Source organism: Haliotis asinina, chromosome 8, assembly GCF_037392515.1.
Source record: "Haliotis asinina isolate JCU_RB_2024 chromosome 8, JCU_Hal_asi_v2, whole genome shotgun sequence".
NCBI lineage: Eukaryota > Metazoa > Mollusca > Gastropoda > Lepetellida > Haliotidae > Haliotis > Haliotis asinina.
This window is the reverse complement of record NC_090287.1, coordinates 47975027-48002561: the sequence shown is the minus strand read 5'-3', so window position 1 is coordinate 48002561 and position 27535 is coordinate 47975027. Positions and strand designations below refer to the sequence as shown.

The following is a 27535-nucleotide window of genomic DNA, read 5'->3' as shown; positions in this document are numbered from 1 at the left end:
TGCATACCGAAAGGTACCAGAATGTGCAAAGTTGTGTTTTACGTTGCATGTGACCTTTAAGTAATGCGCATGTGTATATATGCCTGTATTAGCCTTCTGTCAGTTTGGATAAGGATTTTACATCACTTGCCACACAGATACACAAAGAAATGTCATGAATAATGTTAAGAAGACTAGACCATAATTGGGATGAGAACTGGGAATCAAAAGTGAGAATGTTATTATTCACACATAGTTTTGTCCAAGTATGGATGGTACAAAATGCTGGTAAAGAGAAATGCTTTCTAGATAATTTTAAAGAACGTTATTTTTAAGTTATTTCCGAATCCTTGACGTTCCATTCAACCATAAAGACTGGCTATTCTCTTGAAAAATATCTTGTAAGTATTACTTCAAAAGATTTACGGAGATGTTTGACAAAACTATTTATCTGTCATAAATACTCATAAAAACTTATGAAACTGCGTTTTGTAGTTCCTGTATGACTGAACGAGAAGATGAATTCCATGTTGCATTAGTATGTCCTCTTTACAATGAGTATCCTGCAGACTATTTCGGTGAAAACTGCCGCAGGAACCCTCATGTTCACATGTTATTAAAATGATGAAAACAAGCGATAAGAATTACTTTTAAGATTATGCATCTTTCTTAAAGGGGCACTAATGCGGAGCAATTTCCGTGGACTGGTGTAAACTTTTGTTATTGTTTTTCTCCCGTGAGTACCCGGATGATATCCCAGAATTCGTGACTGGTTCGTGACCTCTGCTGCGCAGTCCTTGTGCGCAATTGACATTTTAATTATAAACAGATCAACTATGGTGAAGTCCTTTTTACTTCATTACAAATGTATTGTGAAAACAAATGAAACACTTTGAAGGTTAATCATCTGCCAGTGGTAGAAATAGTAAAAAATCATTAGGACAGAAAAATAGCGAAGCCAATGTACGTCTCTATATTTTGTCTCATAATCCTAATTAGTTTATTGTATATTAGTATGATTTTGAAAATTACTAAAAGAACACACGGCCTGCTTATACTTATAGTACATTTCTAACATGACAGTAACATCTATACATTGTATCAGGGATACACTACCTCTATATAGGCTCCCTGATTGTATAGATTGCCAATGTGGATCCTATTTCACATACATACGCGATCTAGTGTGTGTTTTCTGTCATATAGATTCTGCTGAATGCTACAATAAATAAATTAAAACAAAAAGCAAATAATGAATGTAAAACAGACTAATTTTATAGCAACAATGTCAGGCTACTACCTTGTTCAGGAATGTATTCATCGATATCCACATAAAAGAAATCGTATTCCATTCATCTGCAGCTGGTAAATAATCCTGCTTTGTGTCGTGTGTCTTACAACAGTCTAATTTGCGAAAAAGTAACACATCGTTTCACGTCTTTCACATAGGTGAAAAACTTATAAACCTCTCATTGGTCACCCAAGATAGCACACCTGGCAACTAATTGTATGATGTCCGCCATTCTAAGTAATTTAGTTAACCAATAATGAGCAATCAATCAACGCAAGGGTGGTTAATTCTTTGAAGGGAGGATGATTTTACACTCGCACTTTACGACAGGGTGTAGTCAGTATGAATTAGTACATCTACACACACTGCCTTTTGACAAATCCGCTTGAAGATAAAAGTAATTAATTAATCGGTGTTATCGGTTAATCCTTTGATCGATGTTTTTTTGTAACTCAGGTGATAAATCCTCTTGCATCACATACATGCACATATTACATAACATACAATACATTTGCCATTACAGACCTTAATTTATAATGTTGAGTATTTACTCCCGACAGGAGAAATGTCAAATGGGAACCTTTGTTGAGTAACCGAAGTGATGGTACCACAACTTATACCTGTTATAAATTCATTAGCTGACCATCCAAAGAATGACAAATAACACGTGTAGGTTTACACCATCAAACGCGAGTTACAGCAAGGAAGATCTAACCTCTGTGTCGTATGCAGCCTGAAAACACTTATGGGCCGAAACTGTGTTGAGGATACCAACGGAACTTCGTTACATAAGGAATACATACTGGCATTTGCTGTGTACTTGAGTAAATAGGTGTAATAAGTTGGGGTTTTTTACGTAAGAAAAGTTTCAGATTTCTCTACCAAAGGTAAAGTCATCGTTTTTAGTTTACGAATTCAAATAAATCAACTGTGTGTTTTTATTATCATAAATAATAAACCAGGGTAGCTACCATAGCTACCAAAATGTACGTATGATATTTGCTATCACAGCTAAACTAACACCCAAAACTACCTAAATATAAAGCTTTGCAATCTTTCGGACTGAAACAAATGGCTTGCTACGTGCCTGTAGACATCATATTTTCACGTAACATGATTAAATATCGAGGATAGAAATATGATCAAATTGGATCAGTCACTATACCATCCAAGCATCCGAAAAAAACTACACTGCTGGGATATTTTGTTACGATCAGACAAGGAATACCGTGGATATTTTTAAATAATGGCATATGATGGGCATCCAGCCTCTTGACTGCTTAGGTGAAGAAATTCTGCTAATATGGACAGGAGCCCAGTCCCTTTGTCTGTCACGGCCGAGGGAGCGGGCGCAGACCAATTTGCAGTTTCGTTTCGTAATTAGACCGTTGGCGAGAAACATCATTCGCTCCGCATCAGTGCCCCTTTAAATTAGTGTTTATACTTTGATCGAAACAAAAAATCTCTATGAATATTTAATCATATCATTATCAGTGTGGTGTCTGTACATGTGTTTCCCTGGCTGTTTTACACATGTTGTACAGTCGGCCTCATGGTCATATATACGTAATAAAGTATGTAACTCTCGTGTATACTCCAAGGAATGATATCCAAACCACATTGTAAGTAAGAAGTGAAGAAAGAATTTCATGACTATACATGGTCAGGCATAGCCATTCATGAAAGTCATCTTATTAATATTGTATTTGAAAATGTGAATAGGCTCGGTCATCTGGTTGTATCAAAAACTTCTGAAAACGGACTTATTATATTTGAGTCAAACTTTATTACCTTTAACAATCTGGCACTGATGTGTCTCAGCGTGATACCAAACTAGACTGACAATGGACATAAGAATTTCTTGTTGAAAACTATCAAAAATGTATACACCATTTGTTGAACTAGACGATAGCACTTCGTGTTTGAACTTTGTCTTAATGAGCACTAAATAATATGTCGTACATTTTCTGGTTAAAATGGCTGTCTTCGTAACTCTTATCCCAGAGAAAACTGGTGATCTGATAACTTTTGTTTTTTCCGATTACGCTTTCTTTGCAACCAAAGTGAAGAATCCATCAATATCTGTTGCTTCCTTCTGTTCTGGATTTGGGCGACGACCTTCCTTCCATGTGATAATCTCCATACCAGCTTTTGTCCAGGCTGTCTGTAGCTCTGAACTGGCCATGCCGAAGCTAGAGAAACGATGGCTACCAACTGTATAGAAGGATCCCCCAATACAGCCAAAGAGAACAAGGTGCCCGCCTGGTCTCAGGACAGAAGCAAGTCGTGCTGCTTGAGATTCATATTCTGCAATACTCCGAGCCACTGATTCTAAGCACAGGGAGGATGTGATGACATCAACAGAGGAGATGAAACATGGAGCAAAGATGTTCTCTTTTCGGATGTCACAGGGTATGATGCCAGACACTTTCTCCCTCATGCTAGCTTCTCTGTCGGCCACAGAATCCCTGTCATGTATAATGCAATATTACTGATCAACATAAGCTCGTGGAAGCAATAAGGTGTGAATCTGTATGTACCATTTGTGTTGAGTAGTATTAGTAATGGGGATTTTGGCTCACCCGTCTGCAAATCGTTTGCAAAAACCATTCACATATAGTTGGTGGAAACACACACTTTTTTTCTCATCCTCACTTATAGAAGATACTTTATGAACCTTTGATCGAATCTCCTTCTTCATTTGGTTGTATTTCTCTAGTTCACCTATGATCAAACAAAACTCCTCTTTGATACAGCTAGAATTCTAATTTCATTGTGAATCTTTGCTTTACGATTCAATTTGCGGGAAACAAATTTAAGCACCGACCCAACTGTTCCCGTCAGTACAGCTGCTAATTCAAGTCCTAACACCACAGGTGCGGCTATGACTGTTGTCAACAACCCAACTCCTACTGCCCCTGACACCATGGTAGCTGCCATTAGAGTGGTATCAGCACCATCTATGTAGTTTAAAGCTCTATTGTATTTTTATGTAGTTATGCTCAAAGGTCATGCTCTTGTTCTAGCTGATGTTTTATTCAACGTATCTGTTTCAGTCGAAATCCATCCCAACTTTTTATTATATTTCCTTCGTCATCTATGGCTGGATACAGCCCCATTTTATTTGTCTATAATATAGTTTTTAAATTACTTTTTAATTATCTGCTATTTACTTTTTGATTGATATATTTTAAGCCTATAAGGTTTACATTATGGTGCAGGTAAATGGATGAGATATTAATAGGTGTGTTTTCAACAACAATACGGACCCCATCGAGGCTATTGATGGTTGATAGGTTTGCCTTATAACAAATTGGCAACGTTTATTTTCATGGCTTTTAAAACACAATATTCTAAGACCATCTAAAAGTATTCTTGGCTCGGAAATCTCTGTGAGATATACGTCAATAATTAGTGTTGTGTTTCGTTTCATACCATATGAATCCGAAAAAGGTCACGTTGGTAATCGTATATAATATGAATGACTTAACTGGCATTCGAGTTGAATGGTGCTAGCATGTTGCCAGTGTGACCTGGTATTCATAGCACTTGTACAGAATTATCTTTTAAGGGATTAAAGGATGTGAGAAGGACACCATTGTTAGTCATTTTCGAAATGTAATCATTCTGGTTAAAAATGATGTAAGGGTTGGTTAGTGTTATTTTAATTAACCATTCAAGTTCTGTAAACTCTGCCAGTGGCATTCATTTGCATACGTTATCTTTAAAGTATAAGAGGTACGGGGTAAATTGAATCTGTTTGTGTCTCCCAGAAGATCACCGAGTGTTACACTGGAGCTTACCATTGTTTATAAAACTGTTAGAAAACAGTTTCCAATTGTTTTTCTGATAATGTCTCAAGTGTGAGCTTTAAACTGATAAAATTTATGTGCTCGGATAGGAAAATCTTGGTTAGAGATATAGTGTCTTCCAGTATCAGTGTGACACCTTGCAGATTGGTGTGTGAATCACCTCCCACCCGCATGTAAATTGAGCAAACGCGGCCCTGGTGTTTTTTAGCCCACCAGAGTTTGATTCCTTTTACAATCTCAATATCGCTCTGCGATGGTTCACCTAGGTAGACCTGAATGACCAGCGTGGAATTCTCTGACATGCTTTCCAGGACGGCAACCACACTGTTGAATTCAGTAACCAACTGTAATACTTTGTTCTCTCCGGGTTTACGAAAACATGTGGGTCGAGACTGGTGTGAAGGTTACACTTCGTCTTTGTGATGGGAAGTAAGCCACAAGCAGGATTCCGTTGTTTACGACTTTGTTTAGGTAAATTAGTGTTACATTGAGAAGACAGTTGATTTGAGATAGTAACATCATCCACCTGTTGTCATCAGTGAGTATTAGACAGTACGGTTTGTATTGATCAACTTTTGTTGTACTGTCAAAGTCTTGAAAATCCAGCAATTTACCACTGAACGATGTTTATATTCTCCATTCATCCGCGTCATTGCGAACTATATCGTATCGTGTGTTGCTGTCAGATCCTGATGTATCTAAGTTAAAAGTATTACCATATTCACCGCGACGGGGACTTCAATAGTTTGTAAATGTTGTTTATAAGCTTAAAAGCGTATATTGCCATCTATTCCTTTGTCATCAAACCCTCTAGTATCACCTAGATCTGATAAACTAACATTAATATTTTTATTTGCATTCCTGGTCCTTGATTACTAGCCATTATTGTATATGCAGTGTTACGCTTAGGTAACCTTTTTTATAGGATTATTTTTGTATCTAAAATTGATATTTTTAATTATGAAATATTACTATTTACCAATTTTTTTATACTGACGCGATGAAAATGACGGCCCTCATTGCATTTTTCTGTTTTAACCGGGACAGCCCTCAACATCATAGAAGGACGTTCACTTTGTATATTATCCGTTGTGCTTAGCTGGTCGAGATGAACACATAACTCGTGGTATGGAATTAGCTCTGGTACAAAAGTAGCAGTGACGACAGACTGAGGGTTTATATCAGTTATTGGCAGACCTAGTATCCTCGGCAACAGTCGACTGAGTCTCAGTGTGTTTTTTATATTATTGTTACCTAGCACCACTGTTCCATTTGAGTCATTTATTTTAAGTTCAGCCCCTAAGGGTTTGAAAATTTCATTGTTGAGAGAACATAGACTGTAGAATCCATCGGTTATTAGGTGTCTGGATCCACTAACCAACATCTTATCATGATTTTGTTAATGTTTGTCCATGGCGGGTAGTAGGTGATATCGCATAGTGCTATTTCGAGTTGTCCAGATGTGTTATCAATAGTGTGTTTAAGTTGAACGGTCTCACCGTTCGTTATATCCCGAAGAGTAATATACATATTATAATATAAAATAAATATAATAATAATAATATGTATAAACCCGTTACGTTAAGTACGTTACCCCCAAAACGACAACATAAACGCCTCCGTTTTAACACACATGAAAATCTTGGTTGATGTGGATGGTTCATATTTCAGAGCCCGATTCATGGATGTGTTTGAAGATTATGGGTTTTCTGTCACGAATGTGAAAACGGTACACACATGGTTTAACAACCCGATGCAATTCTGCAGAATCAATTTAATTTCGCTGTGTGGTGCACGACGACTGGATGTGGCTTGACGTTGACAGACACGTTGACATGAACTGAGTAAATCTGTGTTTATATTTCATGTGTACTACCATATCAGACGTATTCTCAAAGAAATAAGCGCACCAGTACCTCAGGATTAGGCGTGGAATGCAATAAACAATCTGTATGATAGGCGGGCATAAGAACGAGTTTGTAATGAATTCGGTGTTGATCCGAAGACGGACTGGCGTTTACCTGGGCCAAATCATGGATCAGGAATTCCTATTATTCACAATCAGTCTCTGGCAGAAGCCAGCTACAATGTTGTTAAAAAATGGGGATATAAGTCATATCACTACTTTAAAACAAACGAGTGGGACGACGTTACTTAGCTTTTGACGACAACAAGGAGTACCGCGTTTGGAGGTTTAAACAAGGGCCAGGTGATGATTGAAAAAATTTATGCTGGATACATCAAAAGGATACACTCGCACTGGTATTATCCGTTTAAATGATTCGATTAGAACGTACGTGTGGGCTATTCTTGGCTCTGAATTGCAGACGCGCTCCGGTATCATAGGTAGTGGAACCTCTTACGACAAACAGAAACAGTTTGTGGATAATATTGAGGACGCGATAGCATCACCGGTAGATCTACTTAGTGCTATAAAACGATACCAGGACACATTACAATATGCCAAGTCAAAAGTCGACTACGTGTTCGGTGTGGGATTGTACTTGGCTCTGAGCAACATGCGTCTGAGAATCAATAAAATAACGGGCTACAACAATGAAACAATCATAGCCACGGCCGACCAAAAATTAGGGGTTAATGCCGACGTCAATGTTGGGGACACCCCCACACCCCCACTTGGTGAAACGGATATACTGGCGCCACCACCAGAGCCAAGGGTTAAACCAGGAGGTGTAGGCGGTGTCCCCCTACTCACCATGCAGGCATCAAATCGTCAGCATATCGATCGTAAAACTGCGGTGGTTGTCTGAGGTGTCGCGGTCGGCTTGTGTCTTTTTTGGTTAAAAATTCCCTAGCCGTAACGTACACCAGCCCAGCCACGGCGATGATGAATGCCCACAGATTTTGACCAAGCCACGTGGCACTTTTAATCAGTGTGCTGATCAGCCACGATATGATACTTCCAAGGATACCCGGCAGGGCTTCTGCAACCTTACCTCGTGAGTTGTTTTTTTATCCAGTCTCTGACGTCACCACCACTTAGGGGTGTGGGGGTTCCTCCACTCAGCGATATGACCAGAGTTGATATGATGAAGTCCAATGCCGTCAGAACACTGGCAATGGTGATACCTTGCTCTTGGAACAATATTCGGATCCTGTCAGCCAACATGGTTTCCTCGTTCACTATTCAACTGATTGTTTCCCGTATGTGGTTGATCTGGAATCGCAGCTGTTCACGATTCGAGGAAGCAGATTCCAATCACATGCATCTCATGTCTTCTAAATTACTAATTCGTTCTGTGATATGGCGCTTTATATCCTCATCTTCTGTTTCGCTGAGTTTGTTTTTTTCGCGAGCTATTTGCTGGTCGAGTTCGTTTAGTTTTCCCATGTTGTTCACGAGTTCTCCACATACATGTTTCAAGGCTTCGTCTAGGCCATACATTTCCCTCATTGGAAATTTAAACCTCAGCAATGATTTGTCCCAGTAATTACTCAACAGTTTTTCGATGCTGTCCGATGCTTTGTAACGCTGTGTAATGTCACCACTCCTAATCAATTCGGATCGTATGGTTTGCAGATCTTGAATGACCTTTGGAGGAATCTTTGGTTTTGCACTACTATAATCATGCATGTTAAGTCTTTTTCATGGATATATTCGGTACCATAGCAATTGGCTAGAGTTGACAAGGCAAGTGGTTCTCTAGTGTATTTTTTAAAGAGGCCAAACTCCGGGTCATCCTAAAGGAGGAGAATGTTTTTGTTATCTAAGGTAAAGTCTGAATAGTATCGGCCCTGAGGCTCGACGTAGTTTTTATCGCTTTCTAATCCATCGTAATAAGTGTCTGCTGCTGATTTTAAAAGTTGGACTCTCATTGGTAATGAAGTAAATTCATCGTCATCAACATCAGGAGGAGAAGTAGCTCCAACATCATCCATTACAATATCCTCCATCCTCCATAGTTTTGAACTTATATTTATATTAAATATTAATATATAATGTCATACGGTAGAAAGCTAAATCCTTTTTGAAGATTAAGAGAACCACTTGGCGTCAAAGCTTTGAGCCAGTCAGTTACTATTACGAACAACCCCAGCAAGATATACCAGAACCAAGTACTGTTGGTTAGATTCCCAAACTTGGGTGAGAAAGATGTCATAGTGCCAGGTACAGCACGACTGGCGTTTAACATCAAGTTGGAAACGTTCAAGGACAGACAGGAACTCGTGAATGATGTGGGCCGTGCTGGAGTCATCAAGACCACCATAAAAATTAGCGGCAACGAGGTGCTTAGCACGGACGACAGCAATGTGTATTACTGTTACACAGACCTATGCAAAAGTGAGGGAGAACGTGCCAACAGCGTGTACTAAGGAATCAGAAGCAGAAAATTTAATAGGTTGTGTATAGGGTACACCTTCACAGATGATGAAACAGCCAAACTAACGAATGGTGAAAAAGCAGTTGCAAAGGGTATAGGAATAGGTTTTGTATACCACTAGACTTTGAGTTGCTAACAGGGCGTGTGCCGTTATACCAAGCCACATTGGGTGACAGGCTGGAGTACGAACTCATGTTCAATGATTACAGCAAAGTCATGCGTCAAACGTTGATGGGGGCAGTTACGAGATAGAAAACATCTCGGTGGAGTTTGACATGGTAACTAGACCGGATCTTGCCAGGCAGATTCGAAATCAGTACTCTGGAAAAATGATTATCCTGTATGATAGGATACTGCGACACAGAATGATAGTGCGTGACAAGAGCGACATGGTAGGGAATATCAACATGAACGTGCCGGCGCGATCAGTGAAATGTATATTGATCATACCCGTGGAGGAATACAATCCATTCGATAGAGAGAGTGAGAATTTTTTCAACCAAGAAATCATCAAAGTAGAATTGACCATAGAGGGAGTGCCTAATGAGTTATTTAGCCATGAAATGAGAGCATACCAGCAGTGAGATGAAGTAATGAAGCTACCATCGATCAGACGAAACTCAATAGTCAACAATGTGGTCAGTGACCTAGATCTATACTCCATGGATATAGATGAATACTTAACCAGAAAGTACACATTGTGGTTGGATATGAGATCAACAGATGATAACAATCCTCATGGTAGTGGGCGCCGCAATGACAACTGAAGCGAGCGTATAACATTCGAATAACGAAGAAGGCTCAAACATCTGGTAAATTAAAATTATCTTTTTATGTAATTATGGACTCGCAACTTAATATAGACAATGGGAGATTCGTGCAAGCCATCTATTCACCTGCGGTCGGCCTCACGCAAGACTTCACGTGGGGGGCACCTCCACACCCCCAATAACTATAAGTCCACTGCTGGGCACCCACTATAGGGGTCTCCCCCACAATCCACAGTGCGCTATAATATGCGGGCAGACGGGTTAAGGAAAGACTACTGCATTTGTTGGAGGGATATTATAAGGAAGTATTTGATTAAATCATTATCCTATGCCCTACTATAGACATGAACAAGACTTACAAGGATAGCGCTTTGGTGATGACGAACCCAGACGTACACAGAGTCGACCCAGAGACACGGCTACAAGAGTATTTAACATTGTTTCATAACCAATTTAAAGGAAAACCAACGTTGTTCATCCTGGATGACTGTAGCGCTAATAGAGAGATAACAAAAAAGAGAGACATGCTGTCGTACCTGGCCTTCTCTGGCCAGAACGCAAATCAAAGCATCTGTGTGCTGGCACAAAAATTCAACTCGGTGTTGAAAGATTTCAGAGAGCAGACGCGTTGGGTGGCATTATTTCACTGTACAGGGATTCGTTCAAGGAGTGTTTGAGAGAGAGCGATGTGATGAGTAAACCAGACCCGGAACAGGTGAAGAAACAGCTCGCTGAAACTAAACAGACTAAGCTCGTGTTGAAAACCAACCAACCAGTGGATTACAAAGTAACAGTTTAGTAATAGCCTGAATCGGCCTTTGATTTTAGTAAATTTTAGTAATGTTTTAGTAATTTTTCGTAATGTTTTAGTAATGGTTTAGTAAATTTTAGTAATATTGTAGTAAAATGCCGTTTTTTATGTTCTATTCGTGTGTAACCTAACCTTTATCTCTATATGTTTAGTGTATGTTGGATATTATTTTTTAAAAATAAAAACTAGAGTAGTATATTATAAAATGGAGTGCGATGAATTACTAGAGCAGATGTTAGTTGCAGAGGAACAAAAAGACAACAAGCAGCAAGACAGACTGATAACACTAGTCATGGGAGGTAAAGCAAAACTATATTTAGGAGAAAACATCACTGCTGACAAAATTCAGAAAATAGCAGATGAGAAAATAAGTAAATTATACTCTAGGTATGAGGCATAACTCGGGGCCAAGATGTCAAAAGTCATAGATTCTACTATTACCCGGATTTACACCAGAATAGCATTGCACTTTTTACCAGTAAGTGGCCGTAGGTGGTGTAGTAGCCAGTGCTGCTGTTTCATTATATATGTTGTGGGGGAAACCCCCAGTTGGGACACCCCACACCCCATACCCACAACTAATCGGCTGTCCACAGGAGTAGCGGGGCGAAAACGACGAATAGGCTATGAGACGAATGAAGAGACTAGATTTTAAGAGACTAGATTTTTATCAATGATCAACTCAGGTGTGAAGGTCATTCCATTATAACTTTCAAGGACGTCAACGAAGCTATGAAAGAATACTATGTATTAACGGGTAAACAACTGGAACCATTAGACAATGAACCAATGATTTCTCAGTATTACACTCCTTCAGAGGGACACAAAGAACTTGAGTTGGTCTTAGTTATACTTGGTTTAGCAGCAGTGTTAATTGTTAAACAATTAGACTAATCACACAAATTAATATATCACATAACGAGAACAACTCCACATATTTGTCAATGGCATTTATATCCCCTTGAACGATATTATACGTTTCCATAGACCAGACAGGATCTGTAATACGTTTATTCCTTCAGACCGTCAGAAAGATAGTGAGGTGGTCTTCATGTCACTTAGTTTAGCAGCGATAGTGATAATTGTTAAACAATTAGACTAATTACACATATTATTATACCTCAAAAATGAGAACAGCTCCACATATTTGTCAATGGGTACACATGGGGAAAACTGAAATTTGTGGTAAAAAATGCCACATCGAGGGTTATTGTTGTTTTCACCGTACAGGCTACACTAAGTATACATGCTCGGTGTGTGGTATAGGGGTGAAATGTCATTACCGATTATATAAAGCCCATGGCACAGATAGAAAACGATTTCAGCTTATTTGCGAGAAGAAAAGGGACTACATCAGCGAAGTTGAACGCTTGTGAAAGATCAAGGTATGATTTGTAATTCCTCGTGAATGAATCCTCTACATGGCCCATTTTCCAAGAAGTACAGGTTAGGTTGCCCGTCTTTTATATCCACTCGGTCAATTTTGCACATTTTCATAGACCAGATAGGATCTGTAACACGTTTATGGGCGTCTCCATTGTATTCAACTGGTTGATATAAATATCTAACGAGTGCGCGATCTGGAAGGTTTTTTCTTTTTTACGATGGGGTGCTGCTGCCTCTGATACAACAGATTTCAGACAGATTGCGTTGACTTGTCTCAGGGGGGGTACCCACACCCCCATGTAGCCTAGTTACTTTGTGATTCATAAAGCCATCCGAGAAAGTCGTACCACCCATTCAGTGTTTGGTGGGGTTTTGGATTTGGTATATTTGGTGTGCAAACAAACGTATATCTCTCAACAATGGCTTGACTTTGATGTTCTCCTGCCGCATCAAGCCTTACCTTGGTAGAGTGTTTTTGGCTTAGAGTTGTTACACAGCTTCCTTGTATTGGCTGGCTAGGTGTACAACTGTCAGGGTGTACTTATAGGTTTTACCTGTGATCATGTCATGTGGAAGAAACAACAGGTCGACCTGGTGAACTTGATTAGGTATATGAAGATCGAATTTCTCCTGGGTGTATATTTTGGTGCCTGCAAGTATACTTGCCATATAGCTTGTTTTTGTAACCAGGCTTTGTCTTTTTCTTCCGAAACATGTGCAGCTTTATCTAATTTTTTTATAGTGTCTGCCCCTTTCCAGTATCCCTGTGGGCTGTAGTAAATTTTCTCCATTGTGTATAAGTAACTTAAATATTTGGTGGGGGTGTTCCCCAGTGGAGTAAAGCCCCACACCCCTTTCTTTTACTCCACCCGAGAGATCAAGGAGTGACCGTAAGCGTAGGTATTGACACCATCCGAAGCTATCCAGAGACGTCTTATTTAAAGTCAACCCGTATATCTTATGCCCTTCACTACGAAGTGTGTTCATCGGGTGTTTGAATGTTTTCTTCTTGAATAGGGTCTGTTTGAAGAGGGTATGCTTGATATGTCGTGTCACCACGTTCTTTTTCACACCTTTAGCCTTTCTTATTTTGGTGTCATCTGCTTTTCTGATAGAATGCATCTTAGGTCTGTATTCGGTAATCACTGGTATCGTACATGTGTATATTGTTTTTCATCTCCTTGTACACGGCATCAGTTTGAATCTCCATCAGCAGCGAATCAGTATCCGTGTACAATACCTCACAGATGGGGGTACCTCTATCCAGATACTGCTTCTTGAGCTCATTGTAGTAGAAGTAATACATCAAGTGTTTTGACAGGTCTAGAATGCTCATACTGACATAGGCCAGTCGATTAAGTTTAATGTGACTCTTTTTCATGTGTATCACTGCCAAGTCATCATCGAATATTGTACTTCTATTGTACGCTGGGCTTGCCATCATTTTCTTGAGCTTGTCTTCCTGGTTCAACCGGACTAGCTTCACATTAACGCATTTTCATAAACTCTCCATCATTTTACCAAATAAAGAGTTGTTCATCAGTTTGTACAGGTTGGAGGCGTTAGTGGCCATTTTTCTCAGGTCAGTGTTCATGCTAATGTAGGGTTCCATCCATGGAGTTTGACTGAACTTCAGTATTCTATGTACTTTAGTCAGCTTCATACTCAGCGATAGATACAGCTGTAAATTACAATAGTGAATGATATGCTTTGTTTTATTCATCAAATTCGGTACCAGTTTTTCAATGGGGGATACCCCCATACCCACAAACAAGTTATGTTGGTACTCAGACATCCAGTCTTGGTTAACCCTCAAACGTTCAGGATGGCTATTATGAGACTGATGTAATTCGACTGGCTTTCAAAATCCACTTCGAGTATATAACCCTTATTGCAAGTGGGGGACAGCCCCACACTACCAGTGTTTGTCACAGATTGAAAATTACTCTCAGGCACCCATTCGAATCCACCCGTTGGTAGATATTGACTCATAGCCCAGCTGTATAGGTTGTTAGCATCAAGATATAGTAGATGAGTCGAAGGTTTCTTAGGGTTCTAGCCTTCGACATATTTATTTTTCGCTTCAGCATAACATTTAGATACCATAGAAATACCACCGCGTAACCCTTTCTCAATGAACAGATGCATATCGTAATCTGGGAATAATTGTAACTCCACACCTGCTTTCTTCAGTAAAGCATCCCACGATAGCTCAGGGCTCAAACAATACCATGTGGGGTCCAACCCATATAGTTTCAAACACGTTTTCCTGTATATCTCAAACACATCTGCAAGCAACAACACATCCATTTTCATATATAAATCATGGTAATCACCTAGATTCTTACAGTCTAGTTGTTCCAATACATTTTTCGCGTGTTCGTAATCATCTTGTGAGACAGACGCGTCTCATTAAACTTAGACCAGTCATCCATGTATTCATACGGATAAATACCCTTACATAGCAGCAAAGCTCTAGTTTTCTCTTCTGTGTACAGATTAGTTATAACCAAATCGTCTGGGTTGTTAGCCTTTACCAAACTGTCTCTATCACATATCGAACATACCCTCTACAAACAGGCCCTTTTCGAGAAGAAAACATCCAAACACCAGATGAACATACTCTGTAGTGATGGGCACAAGATATACGGATTGATGTTGAATAAGACGTCTCTGTCACTCACGGATACAAAACGATCGATGGATAAATGTGGATGGTGTCAATGCCTATGCTTATCTTCATTCCTTGATCTCAAGGGTGTGTGGAGGACGCCCCACTAAAGATATTTAAGTAACAGAAATATAATGGAGAAAGTTTACTACAGCCCTCTCGGATATTGGAAAGGGGCAGACGCTATTGAAAAATGAAGCCGAACACTCAGAAGAAAAAGCCAAAGCCTGGTTACAAAAACAAGCTATATGGCACAGTATACTTACCTACACCGAGATATGTACCCAGGAGAAAATTCATGACGAGACTACCAGGGGGTGTGGGGAAACCCCCCACTAGGCCAGTTGACACAATCATTATGAAATCCATTGTAGTAGAGGCAGCAGCACCATGTCGTAAAAAAGAAAAAATGATTCCAGAGCGCGCAATTGTTAGATATTTATATCAACCAGGTGAATACAAGGGAGACACCAATAAACGTATTACAGATCCTGTCTGGTCTATGGAAACGTATAATATCGTTCAAGGGGATATAAATGCCATTGACAAATATGTGGAGTTGTTCTCATTTTGTGATATATTAATTTGTGTGATTAGTCTAATTGTTTAACAATTAACACTGCTGCTAAACCAAGTATAACTAAGACCAACTCAAGTTCTTTGTGTCCCTCTGAAGGAGTGTAATACTGAGACATCATTGGTTCATTTAATGGCTCCAGTTGTTTACCCGTTAATACATAGTATTCTTTCATAGCTTCGTCGACGTCCGTGAAAGTACTAACGGCATGATTTTCGTGTTTGAGTTGATAATTGATAAAATCTAGTCACTTCAAACGTCTCTTAGCGTGTTCAGCCTGTGCAGCTTGTAGCTTTTCTACAGCAATATTGTGTCGCTTTCGTTCCGCCTCTCTCTCACTCGATTGACTCTCTTAATTGAGAAATAGGAAATTATTCCCGGAAGATGCTTGGGATTTCACGAAAACCCCACCAACCATCATTGCTACCGTGGCCATTTTATAAATATTACTTTAATACTTTAATATTTTCAGGTATAATACCTTGCTTTACAAGAACGTCCTTGGTGGCCATCGCCATACCATTATTCATGATAAGCATAAAAATATCTTGCATGTCAAAGTCGAGTTTTATAGTTGGTTGTTTTATAATCATTTTAGTCAACCGAGCATATCCTACTCCTAACCCGGAAACCACCAATGCATGGTATGCGTTGTTAACAAATGTTTTCCCCTCAGACGTAATATATTAATGGAAATATATAATTTAATTATAACATAATATGAGGGTCAATGGGGGTTCCTGCAGGACTCTCCACAGTACTCGACTCCTCCGATGGGGTGTGGGGTGTCTCCACTACAGGATTCTCCATCTTTTATAATATTGTTATTATTATTTGTTTTATTAAATTTACAATGCTTTGCTGTGATGATCGCTGCCATCATCGGGGCTAGATACATACCATTTTTGTGATATAAAGCACAACTTATATAGCTCAAGGCATTATCGATAAACGGATCCTTCTCTAAGTCCTCCCACAACTAGAGACGACGTTCCAGTAGGATCGGTAAAAGGTGCAACGCTATGCCTGTGTAAATCTGGGTAATAGTAGAACCTATGACTTCTGTCATCTCAACCACGAGTTGTGCCTCATACGTAGTGTATGGTTTATTGATTTCCTCGTTCGACATTTACTGAATCTTATCAGCAGTGATGTTTTCTCCTAAGTACTGTTTTCCCTTACCACCCACGACTAGCGTTATCAGTCTATCATAGCTGCTTGTTGTCATTCTTTTCCTCTATAAGCGAGGACGAAAAAAAAATATATAAAACAAGGGATACAAGAAGCCCAACAGGCATTTATCATGAAAACCAATGCTATAATAGAAGATGCACATTAAACTGTTTCGCTGAAATCAATATAGTGGAGACCTGTGTACAGCTGACTGAAAAGTCACCCCTGTGGACAGCCAACTGCAAGCCTCTGCACCACCACCTTATTATAGAGAGTAGTTGAAATAATTTTTAGACTCACAACTATTAGAGATTTATTCACACCTATATTAGTAATGGATTTGTGTCGTATTGAAAATATATCTTCGACTGATGTTGAGCCTCTAAATCTTAACAAACTCAAAGAATTAGGGTATGGTATCGATCATTTGACTATTGTTATCAATGAAGATGTCTTCAAAGCAATTTTTATGACTGAATCATTGTTCATAGTTTACACATATGTGTATCTAAACCTAAACGACTACTTATGACATGAATACAACATTGAACCCATAATCGATATAGTTACTCTGAATATAGCACATGATTACTGATAAGGTTGTCAGCTGGCGCACTCAGCCAGCCGGTATCAATCGATTCACATTTAGACATTTGTTTAGTCTAGTGAAAAGGCCAGTCCACAGCCGAATGCTGTCTGCAGTGGGTTTGTGTGAAGGGAGATGGGTCTAGATTGATACAAGTTAAGTTTGATGCTGAGGCTACTAGAGTGCAGCTCACATGATAGCACCTGGACTGTAATACAAACACAATAGATGGGCTTGGAAACTGATTGGCTTTGACTGGACAGAGTGGACTAGACTTATTGAAGGGGACAAGCAGTTGACTACAGGCAGTGGCCACGAGAGGATGTGTCATGTGAGTGAGTAAATATATTGCTGAATTTACATGGTAGCAGAGCGTAAAATTCACTTTAAAGAGGAAAATGGCTGTGAATTTTAAATCACCACCAACACTGAAAGAAGATAGTGTTTATGAAGTTTGGAAAAATGAGTTGAATGTTTGGAGTCTTATGACAGATGTAGTTGAAGAGAAGCAAGCATTGGCAGTTACTCTCACACTTACTGGTCAAGCTAAGGCTAAAGCTTTGGAGACTGATGTGACAGATTTAAACAGAAAAGGAGGATTGAAAACCTTACTGAAAGCACTTGACTCCTTGTACCAACAAGACGAGATAGACTTGGCCTATTGTACATACACCCAGTTGGATAGTTATCGTCGAGCATGTGGGACAAGTATGAATGAACATATCATTGAATTTGAGAGAAGAAATGGCATGTGCAAAAGATACCAGCTGGAATTTCCTGACCCCATTCTTGCTTTCAAACTTCTGGATTGTGCAAATCTTTCAGTTAGAGAAAGGCAATTGGTCCTAACTGCTGCTTGTGACAGAAAATATCAGACAGTAAAAGTAACACTAAAAAGAATATTCGGTGAAAGCATCACAACTTGCATTAATTCTGAAAATTCTATTGATATTAAACAAGAAACAGCATACATGACTCGCAATGGTCCAAGGAGCAAAGTTAGCTATAAATACTCCACTGAAAATAGAACATGGTCACAGGGTAGTAACCAGAAAGGAACTAACCCATTAGACAGATTTGGTCGCAGAACAAAGCGTGTGATTTGCAAGTCAACTTTCCACTGGGTAAAGGACTGTCCACACAAAGATGAAGAGAAGATCAATCTGGCAGAGGAAGAAACATGCAACCTTACCTTGTTCACCAAAGAAGAAAAGATAGAAAATCAAATCCTTATGACGGAAGCCTATGGATGTGCAGTTCTAGATACGGCCTATACAAGAACAGTATGTGGTCGACAATGGTTTGACAATTTCATAGGAAATTTAAGTCAGAAGAGAAAAGCTGAAGTTTTTAGTAAAGAGAGTGAAACAGCATTCCGATTTGGAGATTGAGTCAAAGTGGCATCATCTATGACAGCTTTAATTCCTGTAACAATTGGTGAAACAGAGTGTAAGATAGAGACAGAGGTAGTGAATGCTGACATTCCATTTTTGTTGAGCAAGCAATCCCTGAAGAAAGCTGGGACAAAGTTGGATTTAGGTACAGACAAAGCTGAAATGTTTAACAAACCAGTTACTCTCAATCTGACCTCATGTGGCCATTACTGTGTGGAAATATCAGGAGACAGAGCACATATTGAAAGTCACAACATAGACGAAGAAATCCTGGTGATAGAAGAAACAGCAAGCAAGGAAGAGATGAAAATTATCATGAAGAAGCTGCACAAACAGTTTGGACATGCATCGAAAGAACACCTCAGAAAACTGATTCAGAATGCTGGTGTGATTGACAAAGAGACTATCAGTTTGATAGATGAGGTGTGCAATGAATGTGAAATTTGTCAGCAGTACAAGAGACAACCTTCCTCTTGCTTCAGATTTCAATGAAACAGTTGCAGTAGAGCTCCATCAACTTGAAGACAGAGTATGGTATTTACATGTTATTGACCTGTTCACCAGATTTAGCTCAGGGGCCATAATGAGAAGCAAGGAATCAAGAGAGTCTGTAGCAAAGTTTTTGTCATGCTGGATAAGTGTGCATGGTGCACCGAAAAGACTGTTCAGTGATAATGGTGGCGAATTTAACAGCAGTGAAGTGAGGGATTTGTGTGAGAACTTCAACATTGAGATAAAGACCACAGCAGCATACAGCCCCTGGAGTAATGGACTTTTGGAGAGACATAATGAAACGTTGACGATAATGTTGAAGAAAGTTCGTCAAGAGCAGAATTGTGATTGGGAGACAGCACTCAGCTGGGCACTCTCAGCCAAGAATACTATGACCAATGTCTATGGTTATAGTGCACACCAGTAAGTTTACAGCAGAAACCCAAACTTGCCTACGAATTTGACAAATGGCCTACCTGCATTAGACGGAACAACTGAGAGCAAGACTATTGGACAACATATCAACACTCTGCATGCTATGAGGCAGGAGTTCACCAAAGCTGAATCCTCTGAACGAATCCGAAGAGCTTTGAGGAAACAGATCAGGCCAGAGTCTGGTCCTTTTGTTAATGGAGAGAAAGTCTACTACAGGTGACCTGACAGCATAAAGTGGCGAGGACCAGCTACTGTCATCGGACAAGAAGGGGTTGTGGTTTTTGCTAGACATGGTGGAGCCTTGGTTAGAGTACATAAATGCAGCCTACAAAAGTTAGGAGACCAGAAAGAAACTGATGACCTGCATGAATCAAACAAAGACGATAGTGAAGGAAGTCAAGAAACTCCAAGTTGGCAGGAATATGCCCTTGATGACACTGACAACAGTGGTTCAGATGTGAGAGACGGTGATGTGAACAGAACAGATTGGAGCAAGGTCAAAAGTGGTCAAAGCATCTCATATGAGCATATGGATAGTGGTGAAATAGTGAAGGCCAAAGTTTTAAACAGAGCGGGTAAAGCTACAGGAAAGAACAAGTCTTGGTATAGTATAGACCTTCAGGGGGAAGACATGCAAGGTGTAAGACAATCTATTGACCTGAGCCAAATGAAAAGTCTACAAATTTTGAAGGAGTCTGATGAATGTCAAACAGAATCAGCAGCACAGACAGATGATAGTTCACAAGATGAAGTTCTCATTACAGATGGTATTTCATGGACTGAAGTCAAACAAGCAGAGTTACAGAACTGGAAAGATAATGATGTTTATGAAGAAGTGGAAAAAGGAAATCAGAAGATGCTGTCAACATGCTGGGTCTGTACTATGAAGGAAACAGAAAATGGAATCTTGCCGAAAGCCAGACTTGTTGTGAGGGGATTTGAAGAAAACAATATTTGTGACATTGACAGAGATTCTCCTACCTGCTCAAGTGAGTCCCTGAAGGTCGTGTTGGCAGTTATGGCTGAAAATCAATGGATACCTAGGTCAGTGGACATCAAGACAGCATTCTTGCAGGGCCAAATAATAGACAGAGACGTCTATGTTAAACCACCAAATAATTGAGATCTGACAAGGTCTGGAAACTGAAGAAATGTGTATATGGATTAGGAGATGCATCTCGTAAATGGTATGACAGAGTGAAGCAAGTGTTCACAAGTCTTAATGGACAAGTCTCTAAATTAGATCCTGCAGTTTTCCACTGCATAAAGATGATGGTACACTGACTGGCTTGCTGGCATGTCACGTTGATGATTTTATTTGGAGTGGAAATAAAGAATTTCAAGCTAACATTATTCCAGCAGTCCATGAACAATTCAATGTTGGAAAGGAGCAGAGTCAGATTTTCCGGTATGTGGGAATTGAAGTGGTATGTGAAGAGAACAAAATAAGACTGAGCCAACAGACCTATGCAGACAAATTGTCATTCATTGATGTGGAGAAATCAAGAGCCATGAAGAAGGAAGAGGTTTTGAATGAAGAGGAGAGGGCCTTCTGCTGATCAAAAGTAGGCCAAATATTGTGGATTGCTAGACAGAGTCGACCTGATGTGTTATTTCAAGCTTCAAGATTGTCATCCTGCTACAAGCATGCAAAAATTGAACGTCTGATGGAAATAAACAAAGTCATCAAACAAATCAAGGTAGAAAAAGTGAGCTTAACATATCAAGAACTATCAGGTTCAGAGATGGAGCTTCTAGTTTTCAGTGATGCAAGTTTTGGCAATCTCTCAGATGGAGGTAGTCAAGGGGCCTACATCATTTTTATTTCCAGTCTCAAAGGAGAGGTGATGCCGATCTGATCCGAACTCAAGAAAGGTCAGACGGGTGGTCCGAAGCACCATTGCAGCAGAGACATTAGCTATGGCAGATGGTGTTGATATGGGTATATTCATATCCTCACTATACACAGAGATAAAGAGTGGCAAAGCAACCCCACTAATGCTCCCACTGGTGGTTATAACTGACTGCCAGTCTCTCTACGACAATCTGAAGTCTAACAACATGCCAACAGAGAAAAGACTAAGGATGGAGATAAGTTCAATCAAAGAGATGAGGGACAGTAACTTAATAAAAAGAATACAGTGGGTGGACACAAAACATCAGCTCTCAGACTGTTTGACCAAGAGAGGGGCATCACCAGCAAGCCTGCTTCAAGTCCTCTGTGACAGGCAACTTTGAAGCTGTGCTGTGACAGGAAATCTGGATTTTAAACCTGTACCAAGTTTTAATCAGATTTCAAAATTACAAAAGAGATTTATTGTACTTATATGGGACTCGGACTCCTACCTTCATGTCCCTGAACTTGTATATAAAGACATCAACATCCATGTTGATAAAGTGGAATTTGATCTTTTCAGTTTTAAAAAAATGACTAAAAGAAAGAAAAGAGGGAATTTGATACAAGTTAAGTTTGATGCTGAGGCTACTAGAGTGCAGCTCACATGATAGCACCTGGACTGTAATACAAACACAATAGATGGGCTTGGAAACTGATTGGCTTTGACTGGACAGAGTGGACTAGACTTATTGAAGGAGACAAGCAGTTGACTACAGGCAGTGGCCACGAGAGGATGTGTCATGTGAGTGAGTAAATATATTGCTGAATTTACATAGATCATATTATTGATATTAAATAACTTACATATTTGATATGGTCCAGAACACCCACTGTTTATACTACTCAACCCATTCAGCGAAAAGTATATATATCTCTCCATATTGTTTGGGATACAGGATATGATACCTTCTACCTTTGAAATAGCTTGCATAATCAAGTGTGAATCATATCCGAATAGATTGTGAAACACCACTGGGATATGAATAAGTTTAGCATTTATTTAACTTCAAAGTACACTCATTGTGAGCCGCACCTCTGTAATTGCCGGTAACGTGACAGTGGTCTCTAACTGATTCACCATTCAGAGGTTTAAGACACACTTGACAATCCGTGCTTTTGTTGTGGGCTTTCCAATTTGATTGGGTCATACACATTGGTGTTTTGTCGTACAATTTTTTCCTGATCTCTTTCCCTTCATGTTGTAAAGCCTTTAGAAATTTCCCAGCTGCGTCTGGGCCTCTATAAATAACTGGAGGGCTAGTTTGGCCATCACACCAAACGACCAGATACCCAAATCCACACGCCTCATTTTTCTTGATTGTTTTGTGTGAAACTTTTATTAGGGGATTGAGATACTGTATTGATTGGTTTAATGATAGCTTCAAAGTCAGCGTAGATAATGTATGGTACTGGCATCTGATTTTTGTGGTTGATAAAATTTAGCTGAAAATTTAGCAGATCTTATCATTGTCCTCATACAATTATTACCACGGTTTTTAATATTAACCATAGCGTGTTTGTTCTTAAAATACTCAGACAGGGGTAAGTACGACCCACCTAACGGTACATAGTTTGCTATATCCAGGTAGATCACATTAATCTTATCAACAACCCATCCAAACCCCCTATTAGTATAATGTTCTAGTGTTTCACGAATTTTCCCAAGTGATCTGTTTATAGAAGAGTTGATAATATCTGGTTGCATTGTAACTTCTTGGTTACCTCTGAAGTAAACAATGGTCTGGTCAGTTGCTTTATTTGCCTGTGGTTTCTAGTGTCATCTTTAATGTGAGTTGAAATTTAATACCTCTTAAATCTTTCAGTTCTTTATTTACTTTATCAAATACCATTTTTTTTATATCTTCAACACCTATGCTTCTTTGAACTTCCATCTTCCAACCTCTCAAATATTTTCCAATAGCACGCTCAGTTGGTGTGTAATTCTATAGGTTGTTGTTCCTTTAGTAATTCAATGAGCTCAGACTTCCTCATATGGGAATACCCTCTCATTCCACGGTTATGAACTTCCTTTATTAGCTCTTTCACAGTAGGTGTTTTTTTATACTTTAAACCTAAACCTAGTAACTCGTTTTTTTCTCATTCGAGAATACCTGCTCAATCCACGGCCACGTGCATATTTTTTCAACTGATTCACTATAACCATGTTAGAGTGTTCATAATATATGTTAAACATTTCTCTAATTGTATGTCAATGTGTGTAATCAGCTCTCAGCCTGTGCAGACTTTATCGATCATGTGAGGCACATCAAGGAAGTAATAGATCACGGCTGCCATAGAGCTATCACATTGACTACAGTGTTCATAACAGGATAAACCCGTTAAACCTAGATTATTTCTCTTGGTCCTGAGTAGCTCAATTGGTTGAGGTGTGGGCTTATTGTGTACGGTTGCGTAGCTGTGCATTGTGAGTTCGTATCCCACCATTGCCTCAGTTTGACTCTCTTGCACAATTTCGTGCACGATATCATGATCATATTAGTTGAGTCTCTGAAAAGGGCCTTTTTTCTGTCTCACAGGGACAGAAGGCACCGACGCAGTCCCCTTGGGAGAATGCACCTTCCATCTTTCTTAAATTCTCCCTTGGGGGACTGTGGCTACAAACGGACCTCTTTTACTCTTTTTTAATTCTTTCTAATCTTTTTAGTCAGTGTGGTATCACCCACATCAAAGTTGTAATGATTTTGTTAGACCCCAAAGTCACCATCCTCAGAATACGGATGTAATCACCCTATTAGAGATTTGTTCACACCTATGTATAATAATGGACTTGTGGTGGGCTGAAAATATATCTTTGACTGATGTCAAGCCTCTGATTGTTAACAAATTCAAAGAATTAGGGCACGACATCTATCAATTGACTATTGTTATTAATGAAGATGCATTCAAAGAGTATTTTCTAACTGAATTCATTGTTGATAGTTTGTATATGTGTATATCCAGGTACCTAAACGACATGATATGACAAGAATACGACACTGAGCCCATAATCGATATGGTTACTCTGAATATAGCACATGATTACTGAGTAAATACAGTTAGTGCAGGGTTCCACCACACCCCTGTTTGAACGTAGTTGGTGGTTTCCACCCACTGTATGTGAATGGGTTTTGCAGACGAAAACTAGTTGCATAATTAGTCTCAGATGTGGTGCACCTCAGGTTTTCCCTGCATTTTTGCAGGGATTTGGTGGGGTGAGCCAAAACCCCACTACTAATACTACTGTGTTGCATTCAAAACAATATATCCCATATGGTTTATTTTACACATACAGTTAAGAATATCGATCACAGACATTTCAAAATACCAGTCTAAGGAGTTGCAATGTGCGTACTGTATCTGATTATTTGGTATTTGTTATAGAAATGTAGAAGAAGGTGAAATAACTTACTCTTTCCCGTCCAGTTTCAGAACATAGTCCAGGAATTTGGCAAAACTATGTTTCAGCTCTCCACTCTGCCATTGTTTCAGGACGTTTCTGTTTTGCGGTGAGAACTCTGCCAGCAGGATGCTTTCACAGTGTTCAGACGCACTGATGATTGAGGTTATCGTTGGTCCCGTACCAAAATCTATCAGTCTCCCCTTGATTTGTCCTGTGAAAAAATATGCTGAAGTTTCGTCACTCTGTACCAGGACCCTTCATGAGGATCAGGATCATGTGATGAGGATCATGTGTTTGCTGATTGTTGTGAAAACAAATCACATTGGCTTACTCCCACATGGGATAGGTTCATAAACCATTGGGAGAAAAGGGTGCTAAAATGTGTGGGTCAACTAGTACCCGGGCTCTTGAAGGGATAACTGTCTCTTCAAACACAGGAGTCCATCGGTGGGTCCACAACACTTTATTCATGATAGAATCGGTATATAACTACATGATGTTGTAACAAGGGCTAGGCGCCTTTATTGAGGAGATGGTCAGCCAACCTGTCTACCCACTGTCTTAGGGTCAAGTATTGAATAACACAAAGCATTCTTAATTTAACTTAAGGCCCTGATCAGACATAATTTCTTAATTTAACCCAAGGCCCTAATGATAGGTAGCATGGTAGCAACACTTGTGTTGTGGCGAAGCTGTCCTCACTGGACCACAACGTGGTTATGCCCTGCTAGCAACACTTGTGTTGTGGCAAGGCTCAACCTCACTGAACCACAAAGTGGTTATCCCCTGTTAGCAACTCTTGTGTTCTGGCGAGACTGCCCTCACTGAACCACTAAGCTGTCCTCACTGGACCACAACGTGGTTATCCCCTGCTAGCAACACTTGTGTTGTGGCGAGGCTCAACCTCACTGAACCACAAAGTGGTTATCCCCTGTTAGCAACACTTGTGTTCCGGCGAGACTGCCCTCACTGAACCACTGAGCTGTCCTCACTGGACCACAACGTGGTTATGCCCTGCTAGCAACACTTGTGTTGTGGCGAGGCTCAACCTCACTGAACCACAAAGTGGTTATCCCCCGTTAGCAACACTTGTGTTGTGGCGAGGCTGCCCCTCACTGCACCATAAAGTGAGTATTTAATGTTAGCAACACTTGTGTTGTGGCGAGGCTGCTCCTCACTGAACCATAAAGTGAGTATTCCCTGTTAGCAACACTTGTGTTGTGGCGAAGTTGCCCTCACTGAACCACAGAGTCAGTTTCACCAGACTTGATTTTTGAAAGTGAAATAAGTGAAACAAACAAGTTAATATTTTTGCTTCCGATTTGCCCCTTAACACTGTCTAATGTCAAAGTGTTTACCCACCAGAAGCAAATGCCTGTTGAAACTGGGTCAGGCCGAAGGTCATCATGTCGCCCACTACTGGATTAGGGGAGGGGTCACTGTAGTAGGTGCTCAAATATGTCTCGGGCTCAAACGATGAAGGGTAGTCGTCACTGACAAGCAAGGGTTTCCCAGCCATGGTTTGACACTGACGACACAGAGAACAATAAACATACAAAAGCAACATTATGATGTAATACATCTGTACATCTGTTGTGAATACATTTTACAAAATACACACCATCTTTATAGCCTCGCAATCTCTGACCAGTTCCATGTACGTGCTTCTAGTTCAGCACAATGTAGGCTGTACTGAAATATGTGTCTTTTTATATACGACAGAATGTTTCATTTCATTGTAACCTTTTCCCGATCATGTCATGTTAACGATTCAGTTATTACAGGGTCTGGACCACAAAGTATTGCTTACATCCATGCAACTAGACGCGTCACTTAGATACACGTGCACCTTAAATTGAAAAGGTGTAGTTGTTCTCATACAGTCCACTGTGTGTGTTTTCAACAAAACTCACCTCAGTCTGAGATCACATACAGCGTAATCAACCTGGTTAAAAATGGCTTCACACGAGCAGCCTCAGGTCACCAGGCTTTCTTGTTCACGGGTAGCATTCTAAATTTAGCCCAACTACTCTGTCTGGGAGCGATTTTCAGTGGATTCCACACATTGTATTAAAGATCACCCATACCCCTCCACCCCCACCCCCACCCCCCTCTCCCAACACACACACAACCCCACACACCTCAAAACAAACCCCACCATATCTACACAATTATCACTTATTCATGACATATAATATATATTGCTCATTGTAATTGTGATTGTGATTGCTGATTTTACTTGGATCTAATTCCCGAGAACGAAATACCGTGGAGACCGAACCCAGGGCGGACGGGTGAATGTGCACTCAGTTGTAACGACCTTTTCAATGGCTGGTTCATTTGCCGATTTTCTGAGGCTTCTCATTGTGTATATATAGAGATGATCTGTTTGATTGGCATTTTAGAAGTATGGTGATTAATAAGAAAGTTATGGATAACAACTTTTTTAGTATACGATGCGCCTTTTCGGCATGAATTCATATAGCGCTGTCAAGCAAAGAGTGGCAGACATTTTGCA

General features: G+C 39.8%; 1 protein-coding gene across 1 annotated transcript; it reads right to left on the bottom strand.

Moving 5' to 3' along the window:
• Positions 1 to 3036: 3036 nt before the first annotated feature.
• Positions 3037 to 27106, bottom strand: LOC137294316 (indolethylamine N-methyltransferase-like). Its single transcript, XM_067825314.1, has 4 exons — positions 26931 to 27106; positions 26380 to 26545; positions 25027 to 25228; positions 3037 to 3738 (listed from the first exon to the last, which is right to left on the bottom strand). The coding sequence occupies exons 2-4, from the start codon at positions 26534 to 26536 to the stop codon at positions 3312 to 3314; spliced, it is 786 nt and encodes a 261-aa protein (XP_067681415.1). The 5' UTR covers positions 26537 to 26545; positions 26931 to 27106; the 3' UTR covers positions 3037 to 3311.
• Positions 27107 to 27535: the final 429 nt, after the last annotated feature.

What these genes read in the sequence shown, in the direction of transcription:
- LOC137294316 (XM_067825314.1), bottom strand. Translation starts at nt 26,536, where the DNA reads ATGGCTGGGAAACCCTTGCTTGTCAGTGACGACTACCCTTCATCGTTT. An exon ending in TCAACAGGCATTTGCTTCTG is followed by an intron (nt 25,229 to 26,379) that starts GTGGGTAAACAC and finishes ATTTTTTCACAG; the next exon opens with GACAAATCAAGGGGAGACTG. An exon ending in CTGAAACTGGACGGGAAAGA is followed by an intron (nt 3,739 to 25,026) that starts GTAAGTTATTTC and finishes TATACATGACAG; the next exon opens with GGATTCTGTGGCCGACAGAG.